We start from the raw sequence: 22,550 nt of genomic DNA on the forward strand, positions 1-22,550 counted from the left end.
CACACACACACACACACACACACACACACACACACACACACACACACACGATTAATACTAGAATTTGTTAGGTGTGAAGTTAAATATAGTTATATTGATTAAAAAGAAATCCTACTCTTTATGTTTTTTCCTCTTGACCTCACTGGATGACTCATCTTCAGAATCTTCACTGCTAGAGGAATCCTACAAAGAGAAAAATAAATATTACAACATAAAATTAGTATCATGAGGTTAAGCTCTAATGGTAATTCTAATTAAAAACGTCTAAAGGTAGAAATTTTAAAAGTGATAAAAGATTACTGATTTAAAGTTTAATATGTTGCCACATACTTAGTTCTAATATGTGTAAAATGCTCATAAAATTAAATTTTAAATAATGTTTGAATCTCTAAATTATATTTCAAGGAAAAGGTTTTTTCCCCCCTCCTTTTCCTCTGTACTACTTTACTCCTTCCCCCCCATAAAACAGCAGTAGAATTATCTCCTTTTTCATTGACTAAAGTAATTTTAAAATTTTAGACTACTGGGGAGGCTAGGTGGTGCAGTGAGTAAAGTGCTGGCCCCAGAGTCAGGAGGACCTGAGTTTGGTTCCGTCCTTAGACACTTAACACCCACACAAAAAAAATCCAGCTGTGGAACCTTGGGCAAGTTACTTAACCCCAACTGCCCTCCAAAAGGCAAAAAAAAAAAAAAATTAGGGATCCCATGTATGGACAAGTCAAATACCTAACACTACTTTTTCTTCCCCTATCAGAGTTCACTAGCTATATACTACCAAAAATCTTCATACAAGATTTTAAAAATAAGTTAAATAGTTTAACAACTGGCTTCTGCATCTTGGTCAGTCCCTAATCATTCTTCTGAGCTAATCTGAATTTTAAAATATCACTTATACATAATAAAACAAAAATATGACCTTCAGTTAATTTGGATCATTTGAATGATGATTTCTGTCTCTACTCCAGTGATAAAAAGAATTTCTAAAAGGTGTTAGCTCAATTCTGTCAAATTTTAATTTAGCAAATTGTTCAAAGAATCACATTAAAATATAAAATTATGGACTTGATTTTCTAGAGAAAAGAGTAAATAGATCGCTTTTTGACATCTGATAATTTTCCTGACATAAAATATATACCTAATTAACAATTTTAATACTTAGATCCCATTGCTTTAAAAGAATTAGTATATCTCTATCAAGTGAACTATTTCTTAAAACTAAGCCTAATAAAAAACAAAACAGATTATATTTGTGTGAGTGTGTGTGTGTGTACCTATAAAAATTTGTAGGCATTTTGGAGGAAGCAGGGTAATTTTAAGTAATTCTTCTAAAAACTGAACATTGAATTCCAGAAGTGGTAAACAGAAAATAAGCATTTTTATACATCCTGCGGATTTCAATCATGCTGATTTAAAAAAAAATAAACTGACATTATAAGTTTGTTCAATAAAACCAAGATGAGAACTTGGGCTTCTATCAAATCAACCGAATAAGAAATTCAAAATTTTTCAAATGAAACAACAAACTACTTAGTTATCAAAAAAATATAATTTTCAAGAAATTAATAGGTGTACTACTAGTTTTAAAGATGAAAGTTAAATTGGTTTTCAAGAATTAGTTTGTTTTTATACTCTACCCTACTTTATAGCAGAAGTTTGTGACTTAAAAGCTTATCTGAATTTTCTGAAAAAACTGCAGTGGTACCTGGAATTCCACTTCCTTATGAATTTTCAAATGAAGGCAGAGAATTGATAACTTAAACATGTTAAGCCATAGTCAATTCAATTTTACAAATGAAGTACATTGTAAATGAAAATATACTAGTTAAATCTCTTAGCATTCCTTGTGTGCTAATTACCAAAAAAGTTTTATATAAGGAAGCTGCATGTATGCTAAATTCTAAAACTTTGTACCGCATTGCTAAAGTTTCTATTCTTTTTATTGCTTAAATTTAAAATATTATACTTAATCACAGGATCACTGCTTTAGAATTGAAGAGGACTTGTGAGATCCATCTATTCCAGCTTCTTCATTTTATTAATGATAAAACTGAGGTCCAGTGAGATTAAATGATTTTGCCAAACATCAGCCAAAGGTAGTCAAATCAGAGCCCCTTACTTCAAATATAAATACCAAAATGCCTCAAAAATTGAGTAAAGTATTTAGTGAAAAGAATCATATTTCAAAAAAAATGTTCATTCTGTTTTCAAATGTAGTCAAAGTCCAGAAAGCAACATCACCCCTTTGATAGCCGATCAAGGCTGTCCTGAGTATATTCTGTGAATCACAGTCCAAGTTTCTTGAATTTAAATTCAAAATAATTTCAATTCAATATAAATCATTCTAGAGCAAACATATGACCAAAATTTTTTTTAAGGGCAGACATTTCCCCTAACTAGTCTTTCAAACTATATGCACTTTCCTAAGAGTTTGACTGATATATAAAACACCACGTCAAATTATAAAATATCATCTTATACAAGTTCACCTCTTCTGATCCACTATTGGAGGAAGTCTGTTGTTGTTGCTGCTGCTGCTTTCTAAGCATTGCAGATCTTTGGACAGCCAGAATACTAGGATTTGATTTCCAAAACTAAAAAGAGAAAAAATATTAAATAGTGAAATATAAAAGTTTTGCATAATTGATAATCAGTTAAATCTACATGAAAAGCAAGCGACTAAGTACAAACATTTTCATTCATAGAATTCACTGTTTTAAATACTTAGACTTTTTCAAAACATGAACATAATAGGTACAGGACAATTTATCAAATTGCACCACAACTGTAGAAACATGCTTAAACTTTTAGTAATATCTGCAAAAATATTAATATTATGCTAACTTTCAAAAAAAGAAATTATTAGAAACAGAAATGATGTATTATCAAAAAATAAACTGATATAACAGATAAGCTGAATAAAGTGATGTAATGCTATTTAATATGAAACATCTAAACATTTCAGTACGGCAGCTTGTTTTGGTCAAAAAGCCTTATAACAAGTATCTCTAGAGGAACTGAGTTTGCTTAGATTTTCTGCTCCTGACAGAGATTAAATAATCTAAATATAGAAACAGAATAATTTTGAGGCAGATAGATTTAAAATTTTTCTAACACTTAATCATTGGGAACTAATTAATGAACAGTTTCAGAAGAAAAGGGACAGCTATGTTTTGTTTCTGAAACATGCAAGACCTATGTCCCCATATTTTCAATGCATGTACTCAGGTGCTTTATGTTAGCTACCAGCCATTTTTTTTGCTGCCAAAAATAATTCCTAAATATATAAACAAAATATTTGGGGAAAGGTATGGATAAAATGCTTTAATTTTTTAAAAGCAAAAGACTCCTTTAAAAAATATCTAAACATGAACTAAGAAAAATGTTATAATGCAAGACATATACATTATAATGTTTTGTTTTTTACCTCAGAGCTATCAACTTTTGGTGGTTTTGATTGTACTTTCTTTTCTCTAGAAGTATCTGACTCAGAATCAGAATGACTGCCTGAGTCAGACCCAGAGTCAGAATCACTGCTGCCTGACTGACTGCTGCTCCCATCACTACTGCTTCCAGAGCTTGATCCGGAACCAGATCCAGAAGCTGATCCAGAATCATCATCCGACTGGCTGTAATTTTAAAATAAACAGTTCCTATTAATTTTAAACCACTCAACAGGAACAAAATTAGATCTTTCTTGAGATGAATTTGTTGAACATTTCCTAAAACACCACATCTCATTTATGATACAGATTGGGCAACTGAAGAAGAGTAATTAAATAGTTAAATAATTTGCCCAGGATAGCAATTTGTGCTAGTGATCCTCACTGACAACTCAGAACAAAAATTCAAAACATCTTTTTATTTTTTATTTTTAAAGCAATCGGGGTTAAGTAACTTGCTCAAGGTTACACGGCCAGTTATTTCTGGGTGTGGTGCTGAGTGTCTGAGCCACCCAGGATTCGATCTCCAGGTCATCCCAACACTGGAGCCAGTGCTCTTACTTGCTGAGCCACCGGCCGCCCCTAAAAACTCAAACATCTTAATAATAATGCTGATATTTCAAGAATTTTGTTATTTCATTTTCCAACCATATTGCTAATTGGTAGGCAGTGTTTCAAAACTGAAGACAAAAAAAATTGTCACCTTGAAGCCAAACTGATGAAGATCTTCTTTTAACCCAGGAAGGTTGATAATCAGATGACAAAACACATTTTATTACCAGGCCTGTACTAGAAGCCTTTCTTACTTAATATAACCTACCAGAGCTATATTCTGAATATTATAATAGTCTACAGAACCCAGGAAAGATACATTCCATGACAGGACATAACTGAGAATGGGACTAATTTTGTAATTAAAACTGTAATTTAAAATTTGTGATTTTAAAAAAAAATTAAGTACATTTTTTCAATCAGTAAAAATTTGCTTTCTCTTCCCATTGTACCATTCCTGCCAAATTGAGAACAAAAGAAAAACCAAGATTCCTATAACAAATGTGTATAGTCAAAACAAATTTCTGTATTTCCCATGTCAAAAAAAATTATATATTTCTCCTTCTATATTCTGAGTCATTCACCTATCATTAAAGGTACTAAGGAAACACAGAAGTTTCCTTAGTAGTCCTCTGGAATTGTGGCTGGTCATTGTATTGACAAGAGTTCCTAATTTTTTAAAAGTAATGTCTTTGGGGCAGCCAGGTAGCACAGCGAGTAAGAACACCGGCTCCAGTGTTGAGAAGACCTGGAGATCGAATCCCGGGCTCAGACACTTAGCACCCACCCAGAAACACCTGGCTGTGTAACCTTGAGCAAGTTACTCTAGCATTATACTTAGTTTTGTTATATAAGTTATTCTTATCCTATCCTTAGCTTTTAAGAACACAGTATTCCAAGATGTCCACTCTTCTTTTCCCACCTTATTGTACTATGCTAGAATTTATCCTGCTGAAACATCCTGAAAGTTCAAGTCAGCCTTGGTATTCATACTTCATCAGTACTCTTTGCCCAGGATTCCTCTGAATGAAGGGTGGAATGAGAACTCTTTCTAAAACCCCCACTTAAGGAGGACTCCCCAAGCCAGACAACTCTCCATTTCTCACCAACTGTACTACTCTGGACTTCTTAACCAAGCCCTTGTCCATCAATATATTCCCTTTCCTCCATCCTTTCCATCCCTCCACCTTTTCAACTTCCTTTTGTCCCTGTTTCCCCCTCAGATTTAAAGCTCCTAGAGGGCAGGGACTATCTTTCTTATTCCATATTTGAATCCCCTCTGCTTAGTACAGTGCCTGGAACACAACAGTGACTTAATAAAAGTTTATTGACTGACTACACTTTTATAGTGGTGGCTGTACAATTATGAATAATTCTGACTGTGGTTCCTCATTACTTAAATTCTTTCTTTCTTTCTGATTTCTCATAGTGTTTTGACTCTAATATTCCTGGAAGTTTTCATACTGGGGTTTGTTTCAAGAGATGACTAACTAATCCTTTCAATTTCCACTTTGCTCTTGGTTATAAGAGATTTAGGCATGTTATGGAGTATCATCAGTTCAAATTTTCTTAATCTGGTTTCCAGTTGCTTTTGTTGTGAAATAATCTAAATTTTCTTCAATTTATTTTTCAATCTTTTGACTTGGTTTGCAATATTTCTTCTTGTCCAGTGGAGTCACTGGCTACTACATGGTCCAGTCTAATTTTCAGGAAGTTTATTATTTCAGTAAAGTGTTGCAGCTTTTGTGTCAAGCTATTAATTTTCTTTCCAATTCTTTCTTTTATAGTTCTCATTTCTTTTCCATTCTTTTCCCTCCACTGCTCTCATTTCATTTATAAAACCATTTTAAATCTTTTTTTAAAACATCTTGCTTTTCTCTTCCAAGAATGTTTGTTGAATATGTGCCCAGACTGCATTTTACTTTGAGGCTTTTCTTGTATATAGTTTGGAAATGATTTCTTCTGGGTATGTGACTTGAACATCCATCTCATCATTATAGCTTTTGATGGTGTGACTTTGTTCCTTCTTCTAGGCTACTTCCTGACTTTAGACTTGATGCTAGTGCCAGGTTCCATGTACTAGTAAAGGGAAGATTTGGGCTTGTCTTGTTCCTGCTTTCTTCAGTATTGGGGAGTTTTGTATGGGTATAGGACTCTTGCCCTCATTTATAGCCTCTTGCTTGAGCTTCACACAGCAGTGTCCTATACATTTCCCTTCCCTGGCATTTTCAGACCTATTTCCCTATGTCAACTTGGGCTGGAAAAATGACTGTGACCTTTTTCTTGGATTTCCCCATTAAGATTTGGTCTGGTACATATTCTAAATCTGTCTGGAAGCTTTTGTTTGTTTGTGGTTCTTTGGCAAGTGAGGGAAGAGTTTGCTGCACTCAAATACTATAGAGCTACAGTCAAGATCACAAGATTTAGCAGCCATCTCTATAAAGAAACAGAAGGCTTGGAATGTTATTCAGGAAGGGAAAGGAGCTCAGTTTACAACCAAGAATAATATCTCTAACTTAGTAAAACTGAGTAAAATCCTACAGAGGGGAAAAAAAAAGATATTTAATGAAACAGTGGACTTTCAAGCATTTTTAATAAAAAAAAAGATAAGCATGGAAAAGAAAATTTTACTTTTAAACACAAGACTTAAGTATAAAAATGTAAACATGAAGAAGAAAGCATGAGGGACCAAACAAGTTAAAGTGTTTTAGTTACGAATGGAAGAATAAGAAAGAGGCATGAACAGGGCTGGGAGGAGGAAAGGAAGAAAAGGGAAAATCACCTCAAATAAATTAGACATGCAGCAAAAGTTTATACAATGGAGGGGATAATTTGGGATGTGAGGGAACAGACAACATTTGAACTTCATTATCATTTGAACTGGTTCAAGGAGAGAATTATTCACATACATACTTAAATTAGTTACCGACATTCACCTTACCCCAGTAGCAAAGTAGGAGGGAATATGGTTAAGAGAAAGGGGGGAGGGAGAGGGGCAAGCAGAATAAGAGGGAAGGTAAATTAAGGAGGCACTGGTCAGAAGTAGAAGAGACTCCTGAGGAGGGGACAAGGTAAAAAGAAAAAAAACTAAGTATGAGAATAGGATGGAGGGAAACAATCTACAGTTAGCAATCATAACTGTGAATGGGATTGGTATGAACTTACTCTTAAAATAGAAAAGGAGAGCAGAATGGATTAGAAATTGCATTCTGACAATATGCTGTGTACAAGAAACACACTTGAAACAGAAGATAAACAGAATTAAAATAAGAGACTGGAGCAGAATCTATTATGCTTCAGCTGAAGGAAAAAAAAATTGCAGTGGCAGCAAGCATGATCTCAGATAAAGCCCCTCCCCCCCAGTCTTAATTAAAAGAAATAAACAGGGGGCGGCTAGGTGGCACAGTGAATAGAACAATGACCCTGGAGTCAGGAGGACCTGAGTTCAAATCCGGATTCAGACACTTAACACAAAAACTACCTGTGTGACCTTGGGCAAATCACTTAACCCCAACTGCCCTCCGAAAAGTAAAAAAAAAATTTTTTTTAGGGGTGGCCAGGTGGTGCAGTGAGTAAGAGCACCGGCCCCAGAGTCGGGATGACCTGGGATTGAATCCAGGCTCTGATACTTAGCACCACACCCAGAAATAACTGGCCGTGTAACCTTGAGCAAGTTACTTAACCCCAAATGCTTAAAAAAGAGAGAGAGATAAATAGGGAAACTATATTTAATTTTTTTTTTTTGCTTTTTGGAGGGGCAACTGGGGCTAAGTGACTTGCCCAAGGTCACAGGGCTAGTAAGTGTTAAGTGTCTGAGGCTGCATTTGAACTCAGGTCCTCCTGACTCCAGGGCCAGTGCTCTATTCACTGTGCCACCTAGGCACCCCAAGGGAAACTACATTTAGCTAAAAGATAATATAGACAATTATTATCAATACTGAACATGTATGTACCAAATGGCCTAGCATCCAAATTCTTAAAGGAAAAGTTACATGAGTTGCAAGAAGAAATAAGACAATAAAGCTAAACTATAACATATGACCTCATTTTAACCCTCTCAGAACTAGAGGGTTAAAACATAAAATAAACAAGAAAGAAGCTAAGAGGATGAATGGAATTTTTTATATGTTAGATATAATGGAATTCTGGAGAATAGTGAATGGGAATAGAAAGGAGAATAACTATTTCTAAGCTGTATATGGGACCTGAACATCACAGTAATAAAGAAAATAAAAGCATTAAAAGAGTATTTATGGAAGGAAAATGTATAGTAAAGTCTCATTAATTTGAGTTCCACTAATTCATAATTTGTGATTAATTTGGGGAAATGAGAGCTGTACTGCCAGAAGCCTACTTCATAGACCATGCTACTTCATGGTAGAATTGCTGACCTAAATTTATGCAATATGGGCTGTTTTTTAAAATTTATTTTGCATTCTGAATTTAAGATTATTTATGAAAATAAATCTTCATTTTATACAGTTTGCTTTTCTTTTAAAATATGTAATGATTTCAAAATATAACTTGTGAGGTGAGCCTGCTTATTTGTGATTTTTTTGGGTCTCCTTTATATTTTCTTTTGTGCATTAAAAAAATGTTTTATTTCCACTCCATCTGAATTTGGGAAAAGAGAGGTGTGTAGTGAGGGAAGCAGGGAAGTCAGAGGAAGGAAGACAAAGCTAAGGTGAGTAGCAGGATTTAACATTAGTCCTCTGATTGGTCATTGTACTGATCAGAGTTAAGTCTTTCAAGGTTGTTTTTCTTTATAGTGTTGTTGTTATTATTAATCTGTTCTCCTGGCTCTATTCATTTCAGCCTTCACCAATTTATACGTCTTCCCAGATTTTTCTGAAATCATTCCTTTTATTACTGCAATAACCTTCCATTATATTTATATATCAAAATTCATTTACCCATTTCCTAATTGGTGACCAACCCTTTCGTTTCTAGTTCACTTGCTATAACTATTTTTTAAAACATATAGATTCTTTTCTTCTTTTTTTTTTTAAATTAAATCTATGGAGTATAGGCTTAGTAGCAGTTTTAATGGATCACAGAGCATATATGGTTCTGTAACTTGTGAATTGCTTTAATTTACATTTCTCTAATTTTGAGTAATTTGGAACATCTTATATTTGGTAGAATTTCAAGGAAGGAAGGGAGAGACTGAGTGAGTGAGGGAAGGAGGAAGGAAGGAAGAGAGGGAGGGAACAAATATTTATTAAATGCTTACCATGTACCAGGAATTTTGCCAAGTACTTTTACAAATATCTCATTTGATTCTCACAATAACTCTGGGAGAGAGATGTTGTTAATATTCCCATGTTATAGTTGAGGAAACAGGTAGACAGAAGGGACTTGCCCAAGGTCACACAAGTAGTAAGTGCCACAGGCCCAATTAAACTATTCTAGCCACAGTATCACCTAGCTATCAAAAGATTTCTTCCTGGGGCGGCCAGGTAGCACAGCCAGTAAGAGCACCGGCTCCAATGTTGAGAAGACCTGGAGATCAAATCCCGGGCTCAGACACTTAGCACCCACCCAGAAACACCTGGCCGTGTAACCTTGAGCAAGTTACTTAACCCCAATTGCTTAGGGGCGGCCAGGTGGCTCAGCGAGTAAGAGCACCGGCTCCAGTGTCGGGATGACCTGGATCAAATCCGGGCTCAGATACTCAGCACCATACCCAGAAATAATAACTGGCCGTGTAACCTTGAGCAAGTTACTTAACCCCAATTGCTTTAAAAAAAAAAAAAAAGATTTCTTCCTTTGAAAAGTGATAGGCAAGGCAGTTGCTGAGATGCAACATAGTATTCAAATCTCTACTAGCAAATTTTGTAATTATCACAAAATGTGTATATTATTCTATAAAAATAAATTTTGCCTCTTTAATGCATTGTCCACATACATGTGAAAGTGAAAGGCTCATATATTACCATGTAAATCCCATATCTAATCAATTCTGCTTCCTATTATCTAGAGCAGGGTTTTAAATATTTTTCCAGATGCAACCCCTTCAGCACTTCTTAAACTATGGATTGTGACCTGTTTAAAGAGCCTGATCTAAAGCAGGTGACAAACTCCTGAGATACTCAAAACTCCAGAGTACATCCAGAACCAGATTAAAATATTATTAGAAAATGCTGAACAAAGTAAGTAAAAACACAATACAACATAGATTTTAATTTGTATTATATGATATGATATATTATATTATAAACTCTCCCAAACCTCATTTCATCCAATCTATATGTCTAACTTTATTACAAATTATTCTCCTTTATGCATTCTACTGGCTAGCAAAAATGACCTCTTACTGTTCCTTACACAAAATATCTCCTATTTTTCTGTTTGCAAATGTTTCCTATTGTAGCAGCAAGCACCCCGGCGTCCTCAGGGTTTGCTGCTACCACAGGTTCTTGGATCTGCTTTGATAAAGGAAAGCAACTCAAAATGGGTTAACAAGCTTACTTTAATCAGTCAGACATATATCGTTTACCTTGTTCAGGGGAAAATGGTCAGCACCCCAAACTTCAGAATACACAGACAGAATTATCAAGTCAGAGAAACAGATCAAGTAGACAGATTTCCAAACTGTCCAACCATTACATCCATACCCAGTCAACATCTGGGTTTTTCAAAGCCAGGGGACTCTCAACAACGGCTTCCCAGAATTCAGATCAAATCACAGAACACTTCTCAAAGTGAGTCCCAAAACAAAGCTACACATCAGGGCTTATATAGCCTTCTCCTGGCTCAGAGAATGTAACAACCTTATTGACTCACTGGCCAATCAAGAAGTAGCTACTGAAAAACAAGCCTCCCACCCCAGGCTTCAGGTGCACTTTAGCCTAGGGGCAGGGAAGATCTTTAAAATTTACATTCGCATTACACCTATGTCGGGAATACACTCTCATTTCCTCTGCTTCTTTAGACTATAGCTTCTTTCAAAGGTTACCTCGGTAGCACCAAGGCAATATTCACAATGCCAACAGCAATCATAAATATGCCAGCATAGCTCTCAATCACAAAATATAATGGACTCTCCACACAGAAGACAGAAGAAAAACATTTACTGAGACACCAGAAAACTGAATCCCAAAACCAGAAAGTCAAATCCATCATAAGAGCAAAGAAGTTAATAAGCCATAACAGCACAGACAGTCACACCATCCTTTAGCCTTCCCACAATCCAACACTCATGAGCCTAGCTGTCTGCCTGGGTGTGCCCTCTCCTTCTTCTGTCTCTAACTGCTCTGACTCCTAGCTTCCTGGGGGCTTTGCTCCACCCTTCAGCAAACTCCTCCCACCACAGGCTCCATGTGGTTAAAGTCTATTAGGGGGCAGGGAATATCTTCATTTTATTATCTTTGAAATGTGACCTATAGTCACTTTGAATCTGCATTGGGTTCCATAATGTAGATTTAGGATATCTAGAGTTTTACCGATATTTTTCTGGGTCATATTCTTTTCTTTTTTTTTTTTTACTTTTTTTTAATGCTTTACTAACTTGATTTACATCATTAGTTTCCGCCAGATTTTGAATTACAAATTTTCTCCCCGTTTTTCCCCTACCCACCACCCCAAAATAGCAGTCCCACAGGATATCCCCTCCTCCAATCTGCTCTCTCCCATATTTTCTCCCATACCCCTTTCAACTTTTCCAGTGGATCTCTATGCCTCAGAGCCTGTATATTTTATTTCCCAATTACATATAAGATAGTATTAATAACAGTGTATATACATTTGAATATTTGTTTTTAAAACTTTCAATTCCAGATTCATTCCCTTCCTTCCTTGTGTAGCAGCAAGCACCCCAGCATTCCCAGGGTGGCTGCCAGCACAGGTTCTTGGATATGCTTTGATAAAGGAAAGCAACTCAAAATGGGTTAACAAGCTTACTTTAATCAGTCAGACATATATCGTTTACCTTGTTCAGGGGAAAAAGGTCAGCACCCCGAACTTCAAAGTATACAGGCAGAATTATCAAGACAGAAACAGATCAAGTAGACAGGTTTCCAAACTGTCCAGCCATTACATCCATACCAAATCAACATCTGGGTTTCAACATCTGGGTTTTTTCAAAGCTGGGGGCATGGGGGGGGCTCTGGACAACGGCTTCCCAGAATCCATATCAAATCACAGAACACTTCTCAAAGTGAGCCCCAAAACAAAGCCTCACATCAAGGCTTATATAGCCTTTTCCTGGCTAGGGGAATGTAACAACCTTTTGGACCCACTGGCCAATCAAAAAGTATCTACTGAAAAACAAGCCTCCCACCCCAGGCTCCAGGTGCACTTTAGCCTAGGGGCAGGGAAGATCTTTAAAATTTACATTCCCATTACACCTTGTCACCCACCCTTACTGGGAAGATAAACAGTTCAGTATAGGTTGTACATGTGTGGCTAATGCAAAACAGTAACATAGTAGATATATTGTAAAAGACTGACTATATTTCCCTCCCTCCTATCCCACCTCCCACTTGTTCTATTCTCTACTTTGATCCTGTCCCTTTTCAAAAGTGGGTGTTTCCAACTTCCCTCCCCCCAAGCCTGCCCTCCCTTCCATCATCCCCCTTCTTATCCCCTTCCCCCCCTATTATTCTCCTGTAGGGTGAGAAACCCTATTTAGTGTGTATTTCACTCCCTCCTCAAGCCAAATTCAATGGGAATAAGGTTGACCCATTCCCTTTTGCCTTCCTATTCTTCCCCTCCATTGTAACCATTTTCCCTTGCCTCTTCTGTGTGAGAGTTTACCCCAATCTGTCTCTCCCCATCTCTTCTCATTATATTCCTCTCTCACCTCTTAATTTCACCTTTTAAGTATCATTCCTTCCTGTTAAATTGGTCCTGTGCCCTCTATCTATGTATACCTGTAAACATATATACACACATTCACATATGTATTCATACGCCCATATACCCTCATATATAGACCATATATATATATTTCTAAACCCTTCAACTACTGAGAAAAGTTTCATAAGTTACAATTATTGTTTTTCTATGTAGGAATATTAATAGTTTAACTCTGATAAGTTCCTTATGATTCCTTTTCCCTGTTTACCTTTTCATGCTTCTCTTGCTTCTTGTATCTAAATGTCAAACTTTCTATTCAACTCTGGTTTTTTCATCAAAAATGCTTGAAAGTCCTCTATTCCACTGAATGACCATATTTTCCCCTGAAACATGATACTAAGTTTTGCTGGGTAGGTGACTTGGTTTTAATCCCAGCTCCTTTGCCCTCCAGAATATCATATTCCAAGCCCTTCGATCCCTCAGTGTAGAAACTGCCAGATCCTGGGTTATCCTGATTGTGTTTCCACAATATTCAAACTGTTTCTTCCTGGCTGCTTGTAATATTCTCTCCTTAATCTGGGAATTCTGGAACCTGGCTATAATATTCCTAGGAGTTTACTTTTTGGGATCTTTTTCAGGAGGTGATCGGTGGATTCTTTCAACCTCTATTTTGCCCTCTGGTACTAAAACATCAGGGCAGTTTTCTTTGAGAACTTCCTGGAGGATGATTTCTAGGTTCTTACTTTGGTCATGGCTTTCACGTAGTCTAATAATTTTAAAATTATCTCTCCTGGATCTATTTTCCAGGTCGGTGGTTTTTCCCATGAGATATTTCACATTGCCTTCTATTCTTTCATTTGTTTGGATCTGTTTAACAGCATCTTGATTTCTCATAAAGTCATTAGCTTCCATTTGCTCCAATCTAATTCTCAAGCAATGATTCTTCTCATTGAGCTTTTGAGAATCTTTTTCCATCTGGCAAATTCGACTTTTTAAGGCATTCTTCTCCTCATTGCCTTTTTGAGCCTCCTTTGCCATTTGAGTGAGTCTGTTTTTTAAGGTATTATTTTCCTCAGTCAGGCTGTTGACTCTCATTTCATAATTTACTTGCATTGTTCTCATTTCTCTTCCCAATTTTTCCCTTACTTCTCTTATCTGCTTCTTAAGGTCCTCTATGGACTGTAACCAGCTTGTATTTTCCTTTGAAGCTTTTGGTGAAGGAGTTCTGACTTCACTGTTTTCCTCCTGTTCCATGCTTTGCTCCTTTTTGTCCCCAAAATAGGAGTGTATTGTTGGAATCTTCTGTCTGCTTTGGTTCCTTTGCCTGCTCATTTTGCCACTTAATAATTTGACTTTTGGGCTTTTTGCCACAGTAGGACTCTGCCACCAGACAGGGGAGCTTTCGTCCCAAACGTTGGGGTTTTCTCAGCTGCCGGAGGTATTAGATGGGTGCCCTCTCTGAGGTCTCCACATGCTCTGGCAAGGTGGATTACACACCCCAGAACCTCCACCCTAGACTGCAAACCAGATTCAAGCAGGTTAAAGCAAGGGAGATTACCCTTCAGACTGGTGCTTGGTCCCCCTACACTCTGCAGGCCAGCAGCTGAAGCCAACACGTGGTGCTGGCTGGCTGTGCCAGCGTCCCGGGGTAAAAAGCCACGCACTCCCACTTACTGGTCCCAAAGTCCAGACTGCACTGACCTCTAACTTTGTCCTTCGCATCTATGTGTTGATAAATCTGGAAATGGCCACAGCTGCTGCTGATCTGGAATCCCTCTGGCCAGCAGCTGGTCAAGCCCGCCCTGGGGCTGAAGCCTCAGGGTGGGGCTGGGCTGGATTCCTGCCTTCCTGGGGGCTGTCCTCAGCAGGAGGTTAGCTTCTCTGTATCATTTTGTGGGTTCTGCAGCTCCAAAGTTTGTTTAGAATCCCCTTTTTACATGGATTAGGGAGGGTGGAAGCCAGAGCCAAGGGAAGGTGGTGCTTCTACTCTGTCATCTTGGCTCCGCCCCCTGGGTCACATTCTTATAAAGACAAACCACTAGTACACCTGAATAGGTGTCAACACAAGTACATATAAATTTGCACCATTTATCTTAGGGTAAGGGACCAATATAATCTATTTACCAAATTTGGGCTAGAACTTTTCCCCTTGATGTCTCTCCAGTTACTACCTAAGGAACAGTTCGCTCCTTTTCCAGTTGACATATATGACATTCCTCTGCTACCTGTTTTAACAATGAATGAGAGATACTACTACTACCTCAGTCTTGTGCTCACCAATGTATGGCCTAGACCCCTGAATGGCCAGCCATTTGATGAACCCATTTTGCTAGTATGAGATCATCGTTGGTGTCAGAGTAGAGACAATATGTGGAGTAACAATCTTTGCTAGTTGATCAGCATTGTACTCACATTCTGGGATGGTGAGGGCCACAGGAGCATCTATATGAAAAACTGACAAATCAGTATCCAAAGACATGTCCCATATATCTTCCCATAATTCTTTGCCCCAGCCTTGTTTGCCATGAATTTCCCAATTTTGATTTTTTTTACATGGACATCCTTGTAGCTAACCCATTAGCTACCACCCATGAATCAGTAAATATATGACACTGTCCACCTAGTTCTGTTTTGATGGCTTGATGCACTGCCATAAATTCAGCATACTGACTATTTCCACCTATCCCAGTACTTTCCAAACTTCTTCTAGTACATGAGTTATAGGTTATTGCTTTCAAATGTCTTTTGTGGCCCAAATATTTTGCTGTCCCATCAGTAAACCAGGCATGTTTCTTTGTAATGGCAAGCAAAAGATTATTTAGCTCTTTTTTTCATCTATTCAAGTATTTAGCACCTTGTTTCAGCTCTTCAAGTGCCTTTGAGACTCACCTGGGATTATATCAAGTCTTTGTTAGAAACAGAACCTATGAAGCCCAGAGTGGGAGGGACTTGCCAAAGACCAAAACAGTAAGGATAAGAGGAACAGGGAGGAGCTGATGATATATATAAAAGCTCAAGTACAGCTAGAACTGAGCAGAACTGGGAGGAAGCATGGGTGTGGGATGTGACCTAGGGGGGGAACTTTGTACTTTGTATCCCTTAAGGGTGATTGCTTGGTTTTACATTCTTCTTTTCTTCAGTTAATCCATCATATCAGTCATTCCCTTTTACCAAGGACTGTATCAACTGTTGCTTTGGTTCAGGGTATGTATCATTTCCTTCAGTATCTATGTTTGCTATAGACTCATGTAGAACAGAAACACCACTTTTTCCTGTTTAGCTCTATTTTGAATATATCATTTCCATTAAATTATGCTGGCCTCTTGTGCATGTCCAATTCTGTGAGAAGCTGGGGTACTCATTACCCAAGTCATAATCAGGATTCCAGGCCTTAATATTACTTCATGGCCTAGAGTCAGTTGTTCAGTCTCTATCAAGACCCAATATGCAGCTAACAACTGCTTTTAACAGTTTGTCTCTACTCTTACATATAATACTATAACCTCTTCTACATACCCCTTCCAATTCTCTCCCTGGTTTTACTGGTATTCCTTACAAACATGTTTCTAAATCTCTACGTTCTCCCTTCTGTGGCCTCAGTTCCCAGTTTTCACAGAGCCCTGTACTTTTAGCCCACCCCCTTGCTAGGGAGGAATGAGGTAAATCTTCCCGTCCTGGGATATCTATTTCTTCTCCTAAATCCCTTCTGCCTCCAAATAGAGGCCCAGTATTTCGCAATGCCGTATTTGTCATCAAACGTAGTGCCAACACAATATTCACAATATTCAGTTCTTAATTGCAAAATGTAACACTCTCCCAAAAGCAGAAAGTCAAATCCATCATAACAGCAAAGAAGTTAATAAGCCATAACAGCAGAGTCACACCATCCTTTAGCCTTCCCACAAACCATACTCACGAGTCTAGCTTACAGCAGGGTGCACCCTCTCCTCCCTCTGTCTCTAACTGCACTGACTCCCAGCTTCCCGTGGGCTCTGCTCTACCCCTTCAGTAAACTCCTCCCACCACAGGCTCCATGTGGTTACATTCAGCCTATTAGGGGCAGGAAAGGTCTTTAAATTCCCTCAGGCATATTAAGGGACAGGGAAGATCCTCAAATTCCTATTACCATTGCATCTCCTACATATGGCCTTTCCTGATCCTCCCAGATGCTACCTCCCCCAAATCATTTTACATTTATTTTATGTGTATACACATACACACACACACACACACACACACACACACACATATATATTGGCCTTTTTGGAGGGCAATTGGGGTTAAGTAACTTGCCCAAGGTTACACGGCTAGTTTTTTTTTTTGTGTGGGTGTTAAGTGTCTAAAGCCGGAACCAAACTTAGGTTCTCCTGACTCCAGGGCCGACGCTTTACTCACTGCGCCACCTAGCTGCCCTACACATACATATATAAATACTATTTATATAGACATATGTGTAAATGCATATATGCTATTTCTCCCAGAAGAATGTAATCTCCTTGCAGGGAACAATTCCTTTTTGTCTCTGTATCTCCAGGGAAAACATAGGTTAGAAAGGATGAAGTATGATTCTACACTAAAAAGAAGCTGTATATTCTGCCTCTCTCATTACCAGAAGGATCCCCTTCTTGATCCTGAATTGTCTGCTTTCTGCTAATGACAAATACCAATCATTAGACTAAAAGAAGGAAGGGGAATTACAGTTTAAAAACAAAAAGAAAAGAAAAATGTGAAGTTGTGGCTAACCCTGTGATTCTGGTTCACCATTCTGTCAGGTGGTACGGGGGGAGAGGAAGAGGAGAGAGGAGAGTTGTCAGGTATGCCAGGCTATCTTGACTCAGAAAATGCAGATTCTGGGTTCTAAAAGGAGACCTTAATTAATTCCAATCCCTAGAACTCTCAGTCCTCATTATTTTCTAACACCCAGAAGACATTCTTGAGGGAGGCAAGTGTCAGAAATGTCCTCCTGAAGAGCAAAAACTCAGAACTGCCCCTTGGAGAAATCACTAGCCCCTATCTTCTCTGAGATAGGGACAAGCAGCTCACAATGTAAAAAGGGGATCTCTCAGTTTCACTCATCACATGAACAGTACATATGAATTACCATGAAGGAAAGTCCTTGTTTCCCCTGGAAATTTATCCCCACTCCTTCACCCAGTTTACATAGCTAATTCAGGTCTCACCTTTTAGACCGGCTTACAATGCATCCAGTAGTCTGTAGTCTATGTTATGCATTGACAGGATGCTATATGGTTTCTAGACCAGGAGAGCCTAGTAAGGCTTTGGAGGGGCCTTGGATACTACACCATAGCTTCTCTCAATGAGGCCTCCACAAATGGAGTCCCAAATTTCCAGGAACATGGAAGGCTAAAACTCATCAGTTTTAGAAACAAATGATGCAATGAGATACAATGTCTGGGCAGACTAAAGTGTGGATTGGGCTAGATGACCACTGAGTTATCATCTAACTCTAAAATTCTACAATTCTGTATTCTGACACGTGAGGACAACATCACTTCAGAATATAAGTGGCCTCTCACTAGTTTTCAGTCATAGAGTTCACTTCCTGAGCCCAAAGAGACTGGAATGGTTTGCCAATTTCTTTTCCAGTTCATTTTATGGATGAGAAAACTAAAGCAAACAGGGTTAAGCTTTTTGTCCAGGGTTACACAGCTAGTAAGTGGTCAAATTTGAACTCAGGAAGATGAGTCTTCCTGACTTCAGACCCACCACTCTATCCACTGTACCACCTACCCGCCCCTTTAGAAAAAAAACGTGTTTGCAAATTTCTTCTACAATATACTTAACAGGTGGTCATCCAGTCTTTGCTAGTAGACCTCCAATGAGTTAGAACCTACCACTTTGGAGAATAGTTCATTCTACTCTCAAATAGCTCCAATCATTAGGAAGTCTTCACTTATGTTAAACTTAAATTTCTCTCATTATAACTTCTACCCATTGCCCACCAGGTTTATAAAAAATACTTCTAGTCTCATTTGTACACAGCAGTCCTTTAAATACTTGTCATGTTCCCTGAGTATTCTCTTCTCTAAGATAAAAATACCCAGTTTTCTCAACCAAACCCCATGACATGATTCTGAGGCCCTTCACCATTTGACATCACCCACTGGACACTTTAAAGTGGATGAACATATCCAAAACTGAACCCATTCTTGTTTCCTGACAAATCCTCTTTTCTTCCAAAAATCCTTAATTCTGTTGAAGGCATTTCCATCTTTCTAGTCTCCCAAGCTTATAACCTCAGAATTAGCATGGACTCCTCACTGTCCCTTTCAAGGGGTCAGATGCCAGATCTTTCCATTTCTACCTTCATATCTCTCATGTCTGAACCATTTCCTCCACTCACATACCTACATCCTTATTACAGACTACTGCACAGTTTCCTAAATGGTCTCCCCATCTCAATCCTACAGTCCAAGTAATTTAAATGCAGATCTAACCATGTGAATCCTCTACTCAATCATCTCTATTGGTTTCCTAATGCTTGTAAGATAAAATATAAAGTCTTCTGTTTAGCTTTTAAAGCCCTACACAATCTAGCCCCAACCTAACTTTCCAGCTTCATTGGACATTACTCCTATTCCACACTATACAATTTAGTCAAACTTACTTTTGTACACACAACACTATCTCCCATTTGTATGTCTTTGTACTGGGTGTCTTATATCCCTCAAATGCACACTTTCTTTACCTCTGCCTCGTAGAGTCCCTCTCCTTTTAGAGACAGCTCAAACACTATCTTCTTGACAAAGCTTTTTCCTATTCATTCCAACTGCTAGCTCCCTCTCTCCCTCCTATCTTGTATTTAATATTACTTTGCAGATTTGTATTTACTAACTTTGCATCTAGATATGAACCTAAGGGGCAAAATTAGAATCAACTGGTAGAAGTAGCAAAGGTATCCACTCTCCCTGCCCCCACTTCATTCCATCCTGCTTTATTTATATTTACTTCTACATAAAGAATTAGACATGGTCATAGAGTATTAATCTATTTGCCAAACTTAGAAAATAAAACGCTATTTGAAAGTTCAGACTTTCAGACTGTCAGAATGGCAATATGTAATGACTTTCAAGTTGAGATTCAAATTATAAATGACTCAAAACTCTTTAGAGTATATAATTGTACTTTTTTTCATTCAAGTATAAGATTTAGACCTATAAGCCTAAATCCTAAAGTCACTAAGCATATCCTTTTCCAGCTTCTCTTTCCATCACTTTTCTACCTTTCTCTGTATTCTTTTTTTCCTTCATTTGGGTAGGGAAAAGGGATTGTTCCTCCTGAGTTTTCTAATTGCATTCCACTTAAAAAAGTGTTTAAACTGAAAGTATTTCAAGATACTAAAAATGTGTATGTTTTTTTTTTAACTTAATCTGTGTTTCAATAGCTAAGAAAATAAGAAGTTTATAAGGCTTTCCAATTGTGAAGAATGAAGGCCTTTATATTTTTTATATTGATAATTAAGTTAAATGGTGCGGAGATGGGGGAATAAAAGTTTTTCCTCATTTATTTTCTAATAGAGTAAAAATGTAACATTAATGTACAGATCTGTTTCTTCTTTTTTGCTACCAAACTTGTCAATTACTGCCATTAAACATGTCAGTAACTTAAAAGTTCAAGATATTATTTAATGGCCTTATATTTCTATGCTTTTTTCCCAATTTAATTTTCCTGCTATCTCCTCTTTTTTAAAATAGGCAATTCTCATTTTTTAAAATTTTTTGCTTTTCTTTGGAGGGCAATTGGGATTAAGTCACTTGCCCAAGGTCACACGGCTAGCAAGTGTTATGTTTCTGAAGCTGGATTTGAACTCAGGTCTTCCTGATTACAGGGCAGGTGCTCTTTTCACTGTGCCACCTAGCCGCCCCTAATTCTCATTTTTTTTTTAAAGTTGAAATGATGTTAAGTCAAATGTTTATATAAAATCATAGACTTTTAAAATCAATATCCTTAAGTATCAACTAGCCTATCTTCTTATTTTAGAGATGAGGACCCTGAGTCCCAAAGTCAACAACTAATTAACAAAAAATTAACAAAAGAGTGAGGACATGTACCCAAGCTCTTCACATTTCAAGTTGAGGGTTCTAATTGGTCCTGCAATTTCCACATAACCAATGTTTAACTGAATTTTATCTTCTTAACAATGATGCCTGATAACTGAATAGAAATGACCACAAATATGACAATCAATTATTAAATCAAATACAAATAATGTACCTGTAAGATTCAGAAACTTTCTAAAGTGCATTTCTAACATGCATAGTATGCATGTTAGAAATTATTAAACATGGGGTGGCCAGGTGGTGCAGTGAGTAAGAGCACCAGCCCCAGAGTCGGGAGACCTGGGTTCGGTTCCAGCCTCAGATACTTAACACCCACACAAAATAACTGGTCGTATAACCTTGAGCAAGTTACTTAACCCCAACTGCTTAGGGGCGGCCAGGTGACACAGTGAGTAAGAGCGCCGGCTCCGGCATCAGTTCCAGCCTCAGATACTTGGCACTCACATAAAAATAATTGGCCGTGTAACCATGAGCAAGTTACTTAATCCCAATTGCTTAAAAAAAATTATTAAACAGGGAAATATGGAAAGCAAACAAAATGTTATTTAATATGAAACAGTTATCAGTGTTTTGCAGAAGCAGCAACAGCAGTCTATTTAGTTAGAGCTCTCCTAATTACATACATTATCTCATTTTAATGCTTTCTGAAATTTCATACTAATTTTCACCTTTGCTCTAACTAGACCATACATGAATTCGAAGAAAGTGGTTTGTGTTGCATTTGGAAAACAATGAAGTGCTCAAAGCTGCTCCCTGTCAACAAACTCCATCTTCTTAATATTCATATTCTCTCATTGATGTTATATCAAACATATAGCAAATCATGGAATACAATCTTAGAAGAATCAAAACTATTAGTTACCCAAAGCACAATGAATGGGTAAAAGTAGGCTGCAATTTGTTACTACTAAAAATTTATGTACAAGAATTGGCATAAAAAGTATTATCAAGGACATGTATGACAGGAAAAAGGAGGTGGACCAGGTCACATATCAAGAGTTAAGGATAGGGGTAGCTAGGTGGTGCAGTGAATACAGCACCAGCCTTATAGTCAGGAGGACCTGAGTTCAAATCTAACCTCAGACACTTAACTAGCCATGTGACCTTGGGCAAGTCACTTAACCCTAATTGCCCTGCATTCCCCCCTCCAAAAAAAAAAGTAAAAAATAAATAATAAAAATAAATCAAAAAAAATTTTTAAAGATTATTTTTTTAAAAGTATTTAAAAAAAGAATTAAGGATAAAGAATGTAAAAATTTGGGGCAGCTAGATGGTGCAGTGAAAACTACTAGGTGGTACAGTAGATAGAGTGCTGGGTCTGAAGTCAGGAAGACTCATTTTCCTGAGTTCAAATTTGACCACTTACTAGCTGTGTAACCCTGGACAAGTAACTTAACCCTATTTGCTTCAGTTTCCTCATCCATAAAATGAACTGGAAAAAAAATTGGCAAACCACTCCAGTATCTTTGGGCCCAGGAAGTGACCTCTATGACTGCAAACTATTATATGTGTAGAAGCTCTGGAGTCAGGAGGACCTGAGTTGAAATCTGGCCTCAGACATTTAACACTTACTAGTTGTATGACCTTGGGCAAGTCACTGAACCCCAATTGCCCTTCCAAAAAGCAAAAAAAAAAAAAAAAGAATGTAAAAGTTTTACATTAATATCCACCAAACAGC

At 37.5% G+C, this 22,550-nt stretch overlaps 1 protein-coding gene across 4 annotated transcripts in view; it reads right to left on the reverse strand.

Moving 5' to 3' along the window:
- CHD1 (chromodomain helicase DNA binding protein 1) overlaps positions 1–22,550 on the reverse strand; it is a 133,616-nt gene that overhangs the window by 91,611 nt on the left and 19,455 nt on the right. For all 4 annotated transcript variants that reach the window (XM_069085166.1, XM_069085165.1, XM_069085168.1 and 1 more), the window contains exons 3-5: positions 3,425–3,626; positions 2,487–2,591; positions 116–183 (exon numbers count right to left, since the gene is read on the reverse strand). In XM_069085166.1, coding sequence (XP_068941267.1) covers positions 116–183; positions 2,487–2,591; positions 3,425–3,626 — 375 coding nt within the window. The remainder of the gene's footprint in view (positions 1–115; positions 184–2,486; positions 2,592–3,424; positions 3,627–22,550) is intronic.

Source organism: Petaurus breviceps, unplaced genomic scaffold (genome assembly GCF_028583685.1).
Source record: "Petaurus breviceps papuanus isolate PSGF00001 unplaced genomic scaffold, PetGlider_PUasm1.0 175, whole genome shotgun sequence".
In the NCBI taxonomy this organism is placed as follows: domain Eukaryota; kingdom Metazoa; phylum Chordata; class Mammalia; order Diprotodontia; family Petauridae; genus Petaurus; species Petaurus breviceps.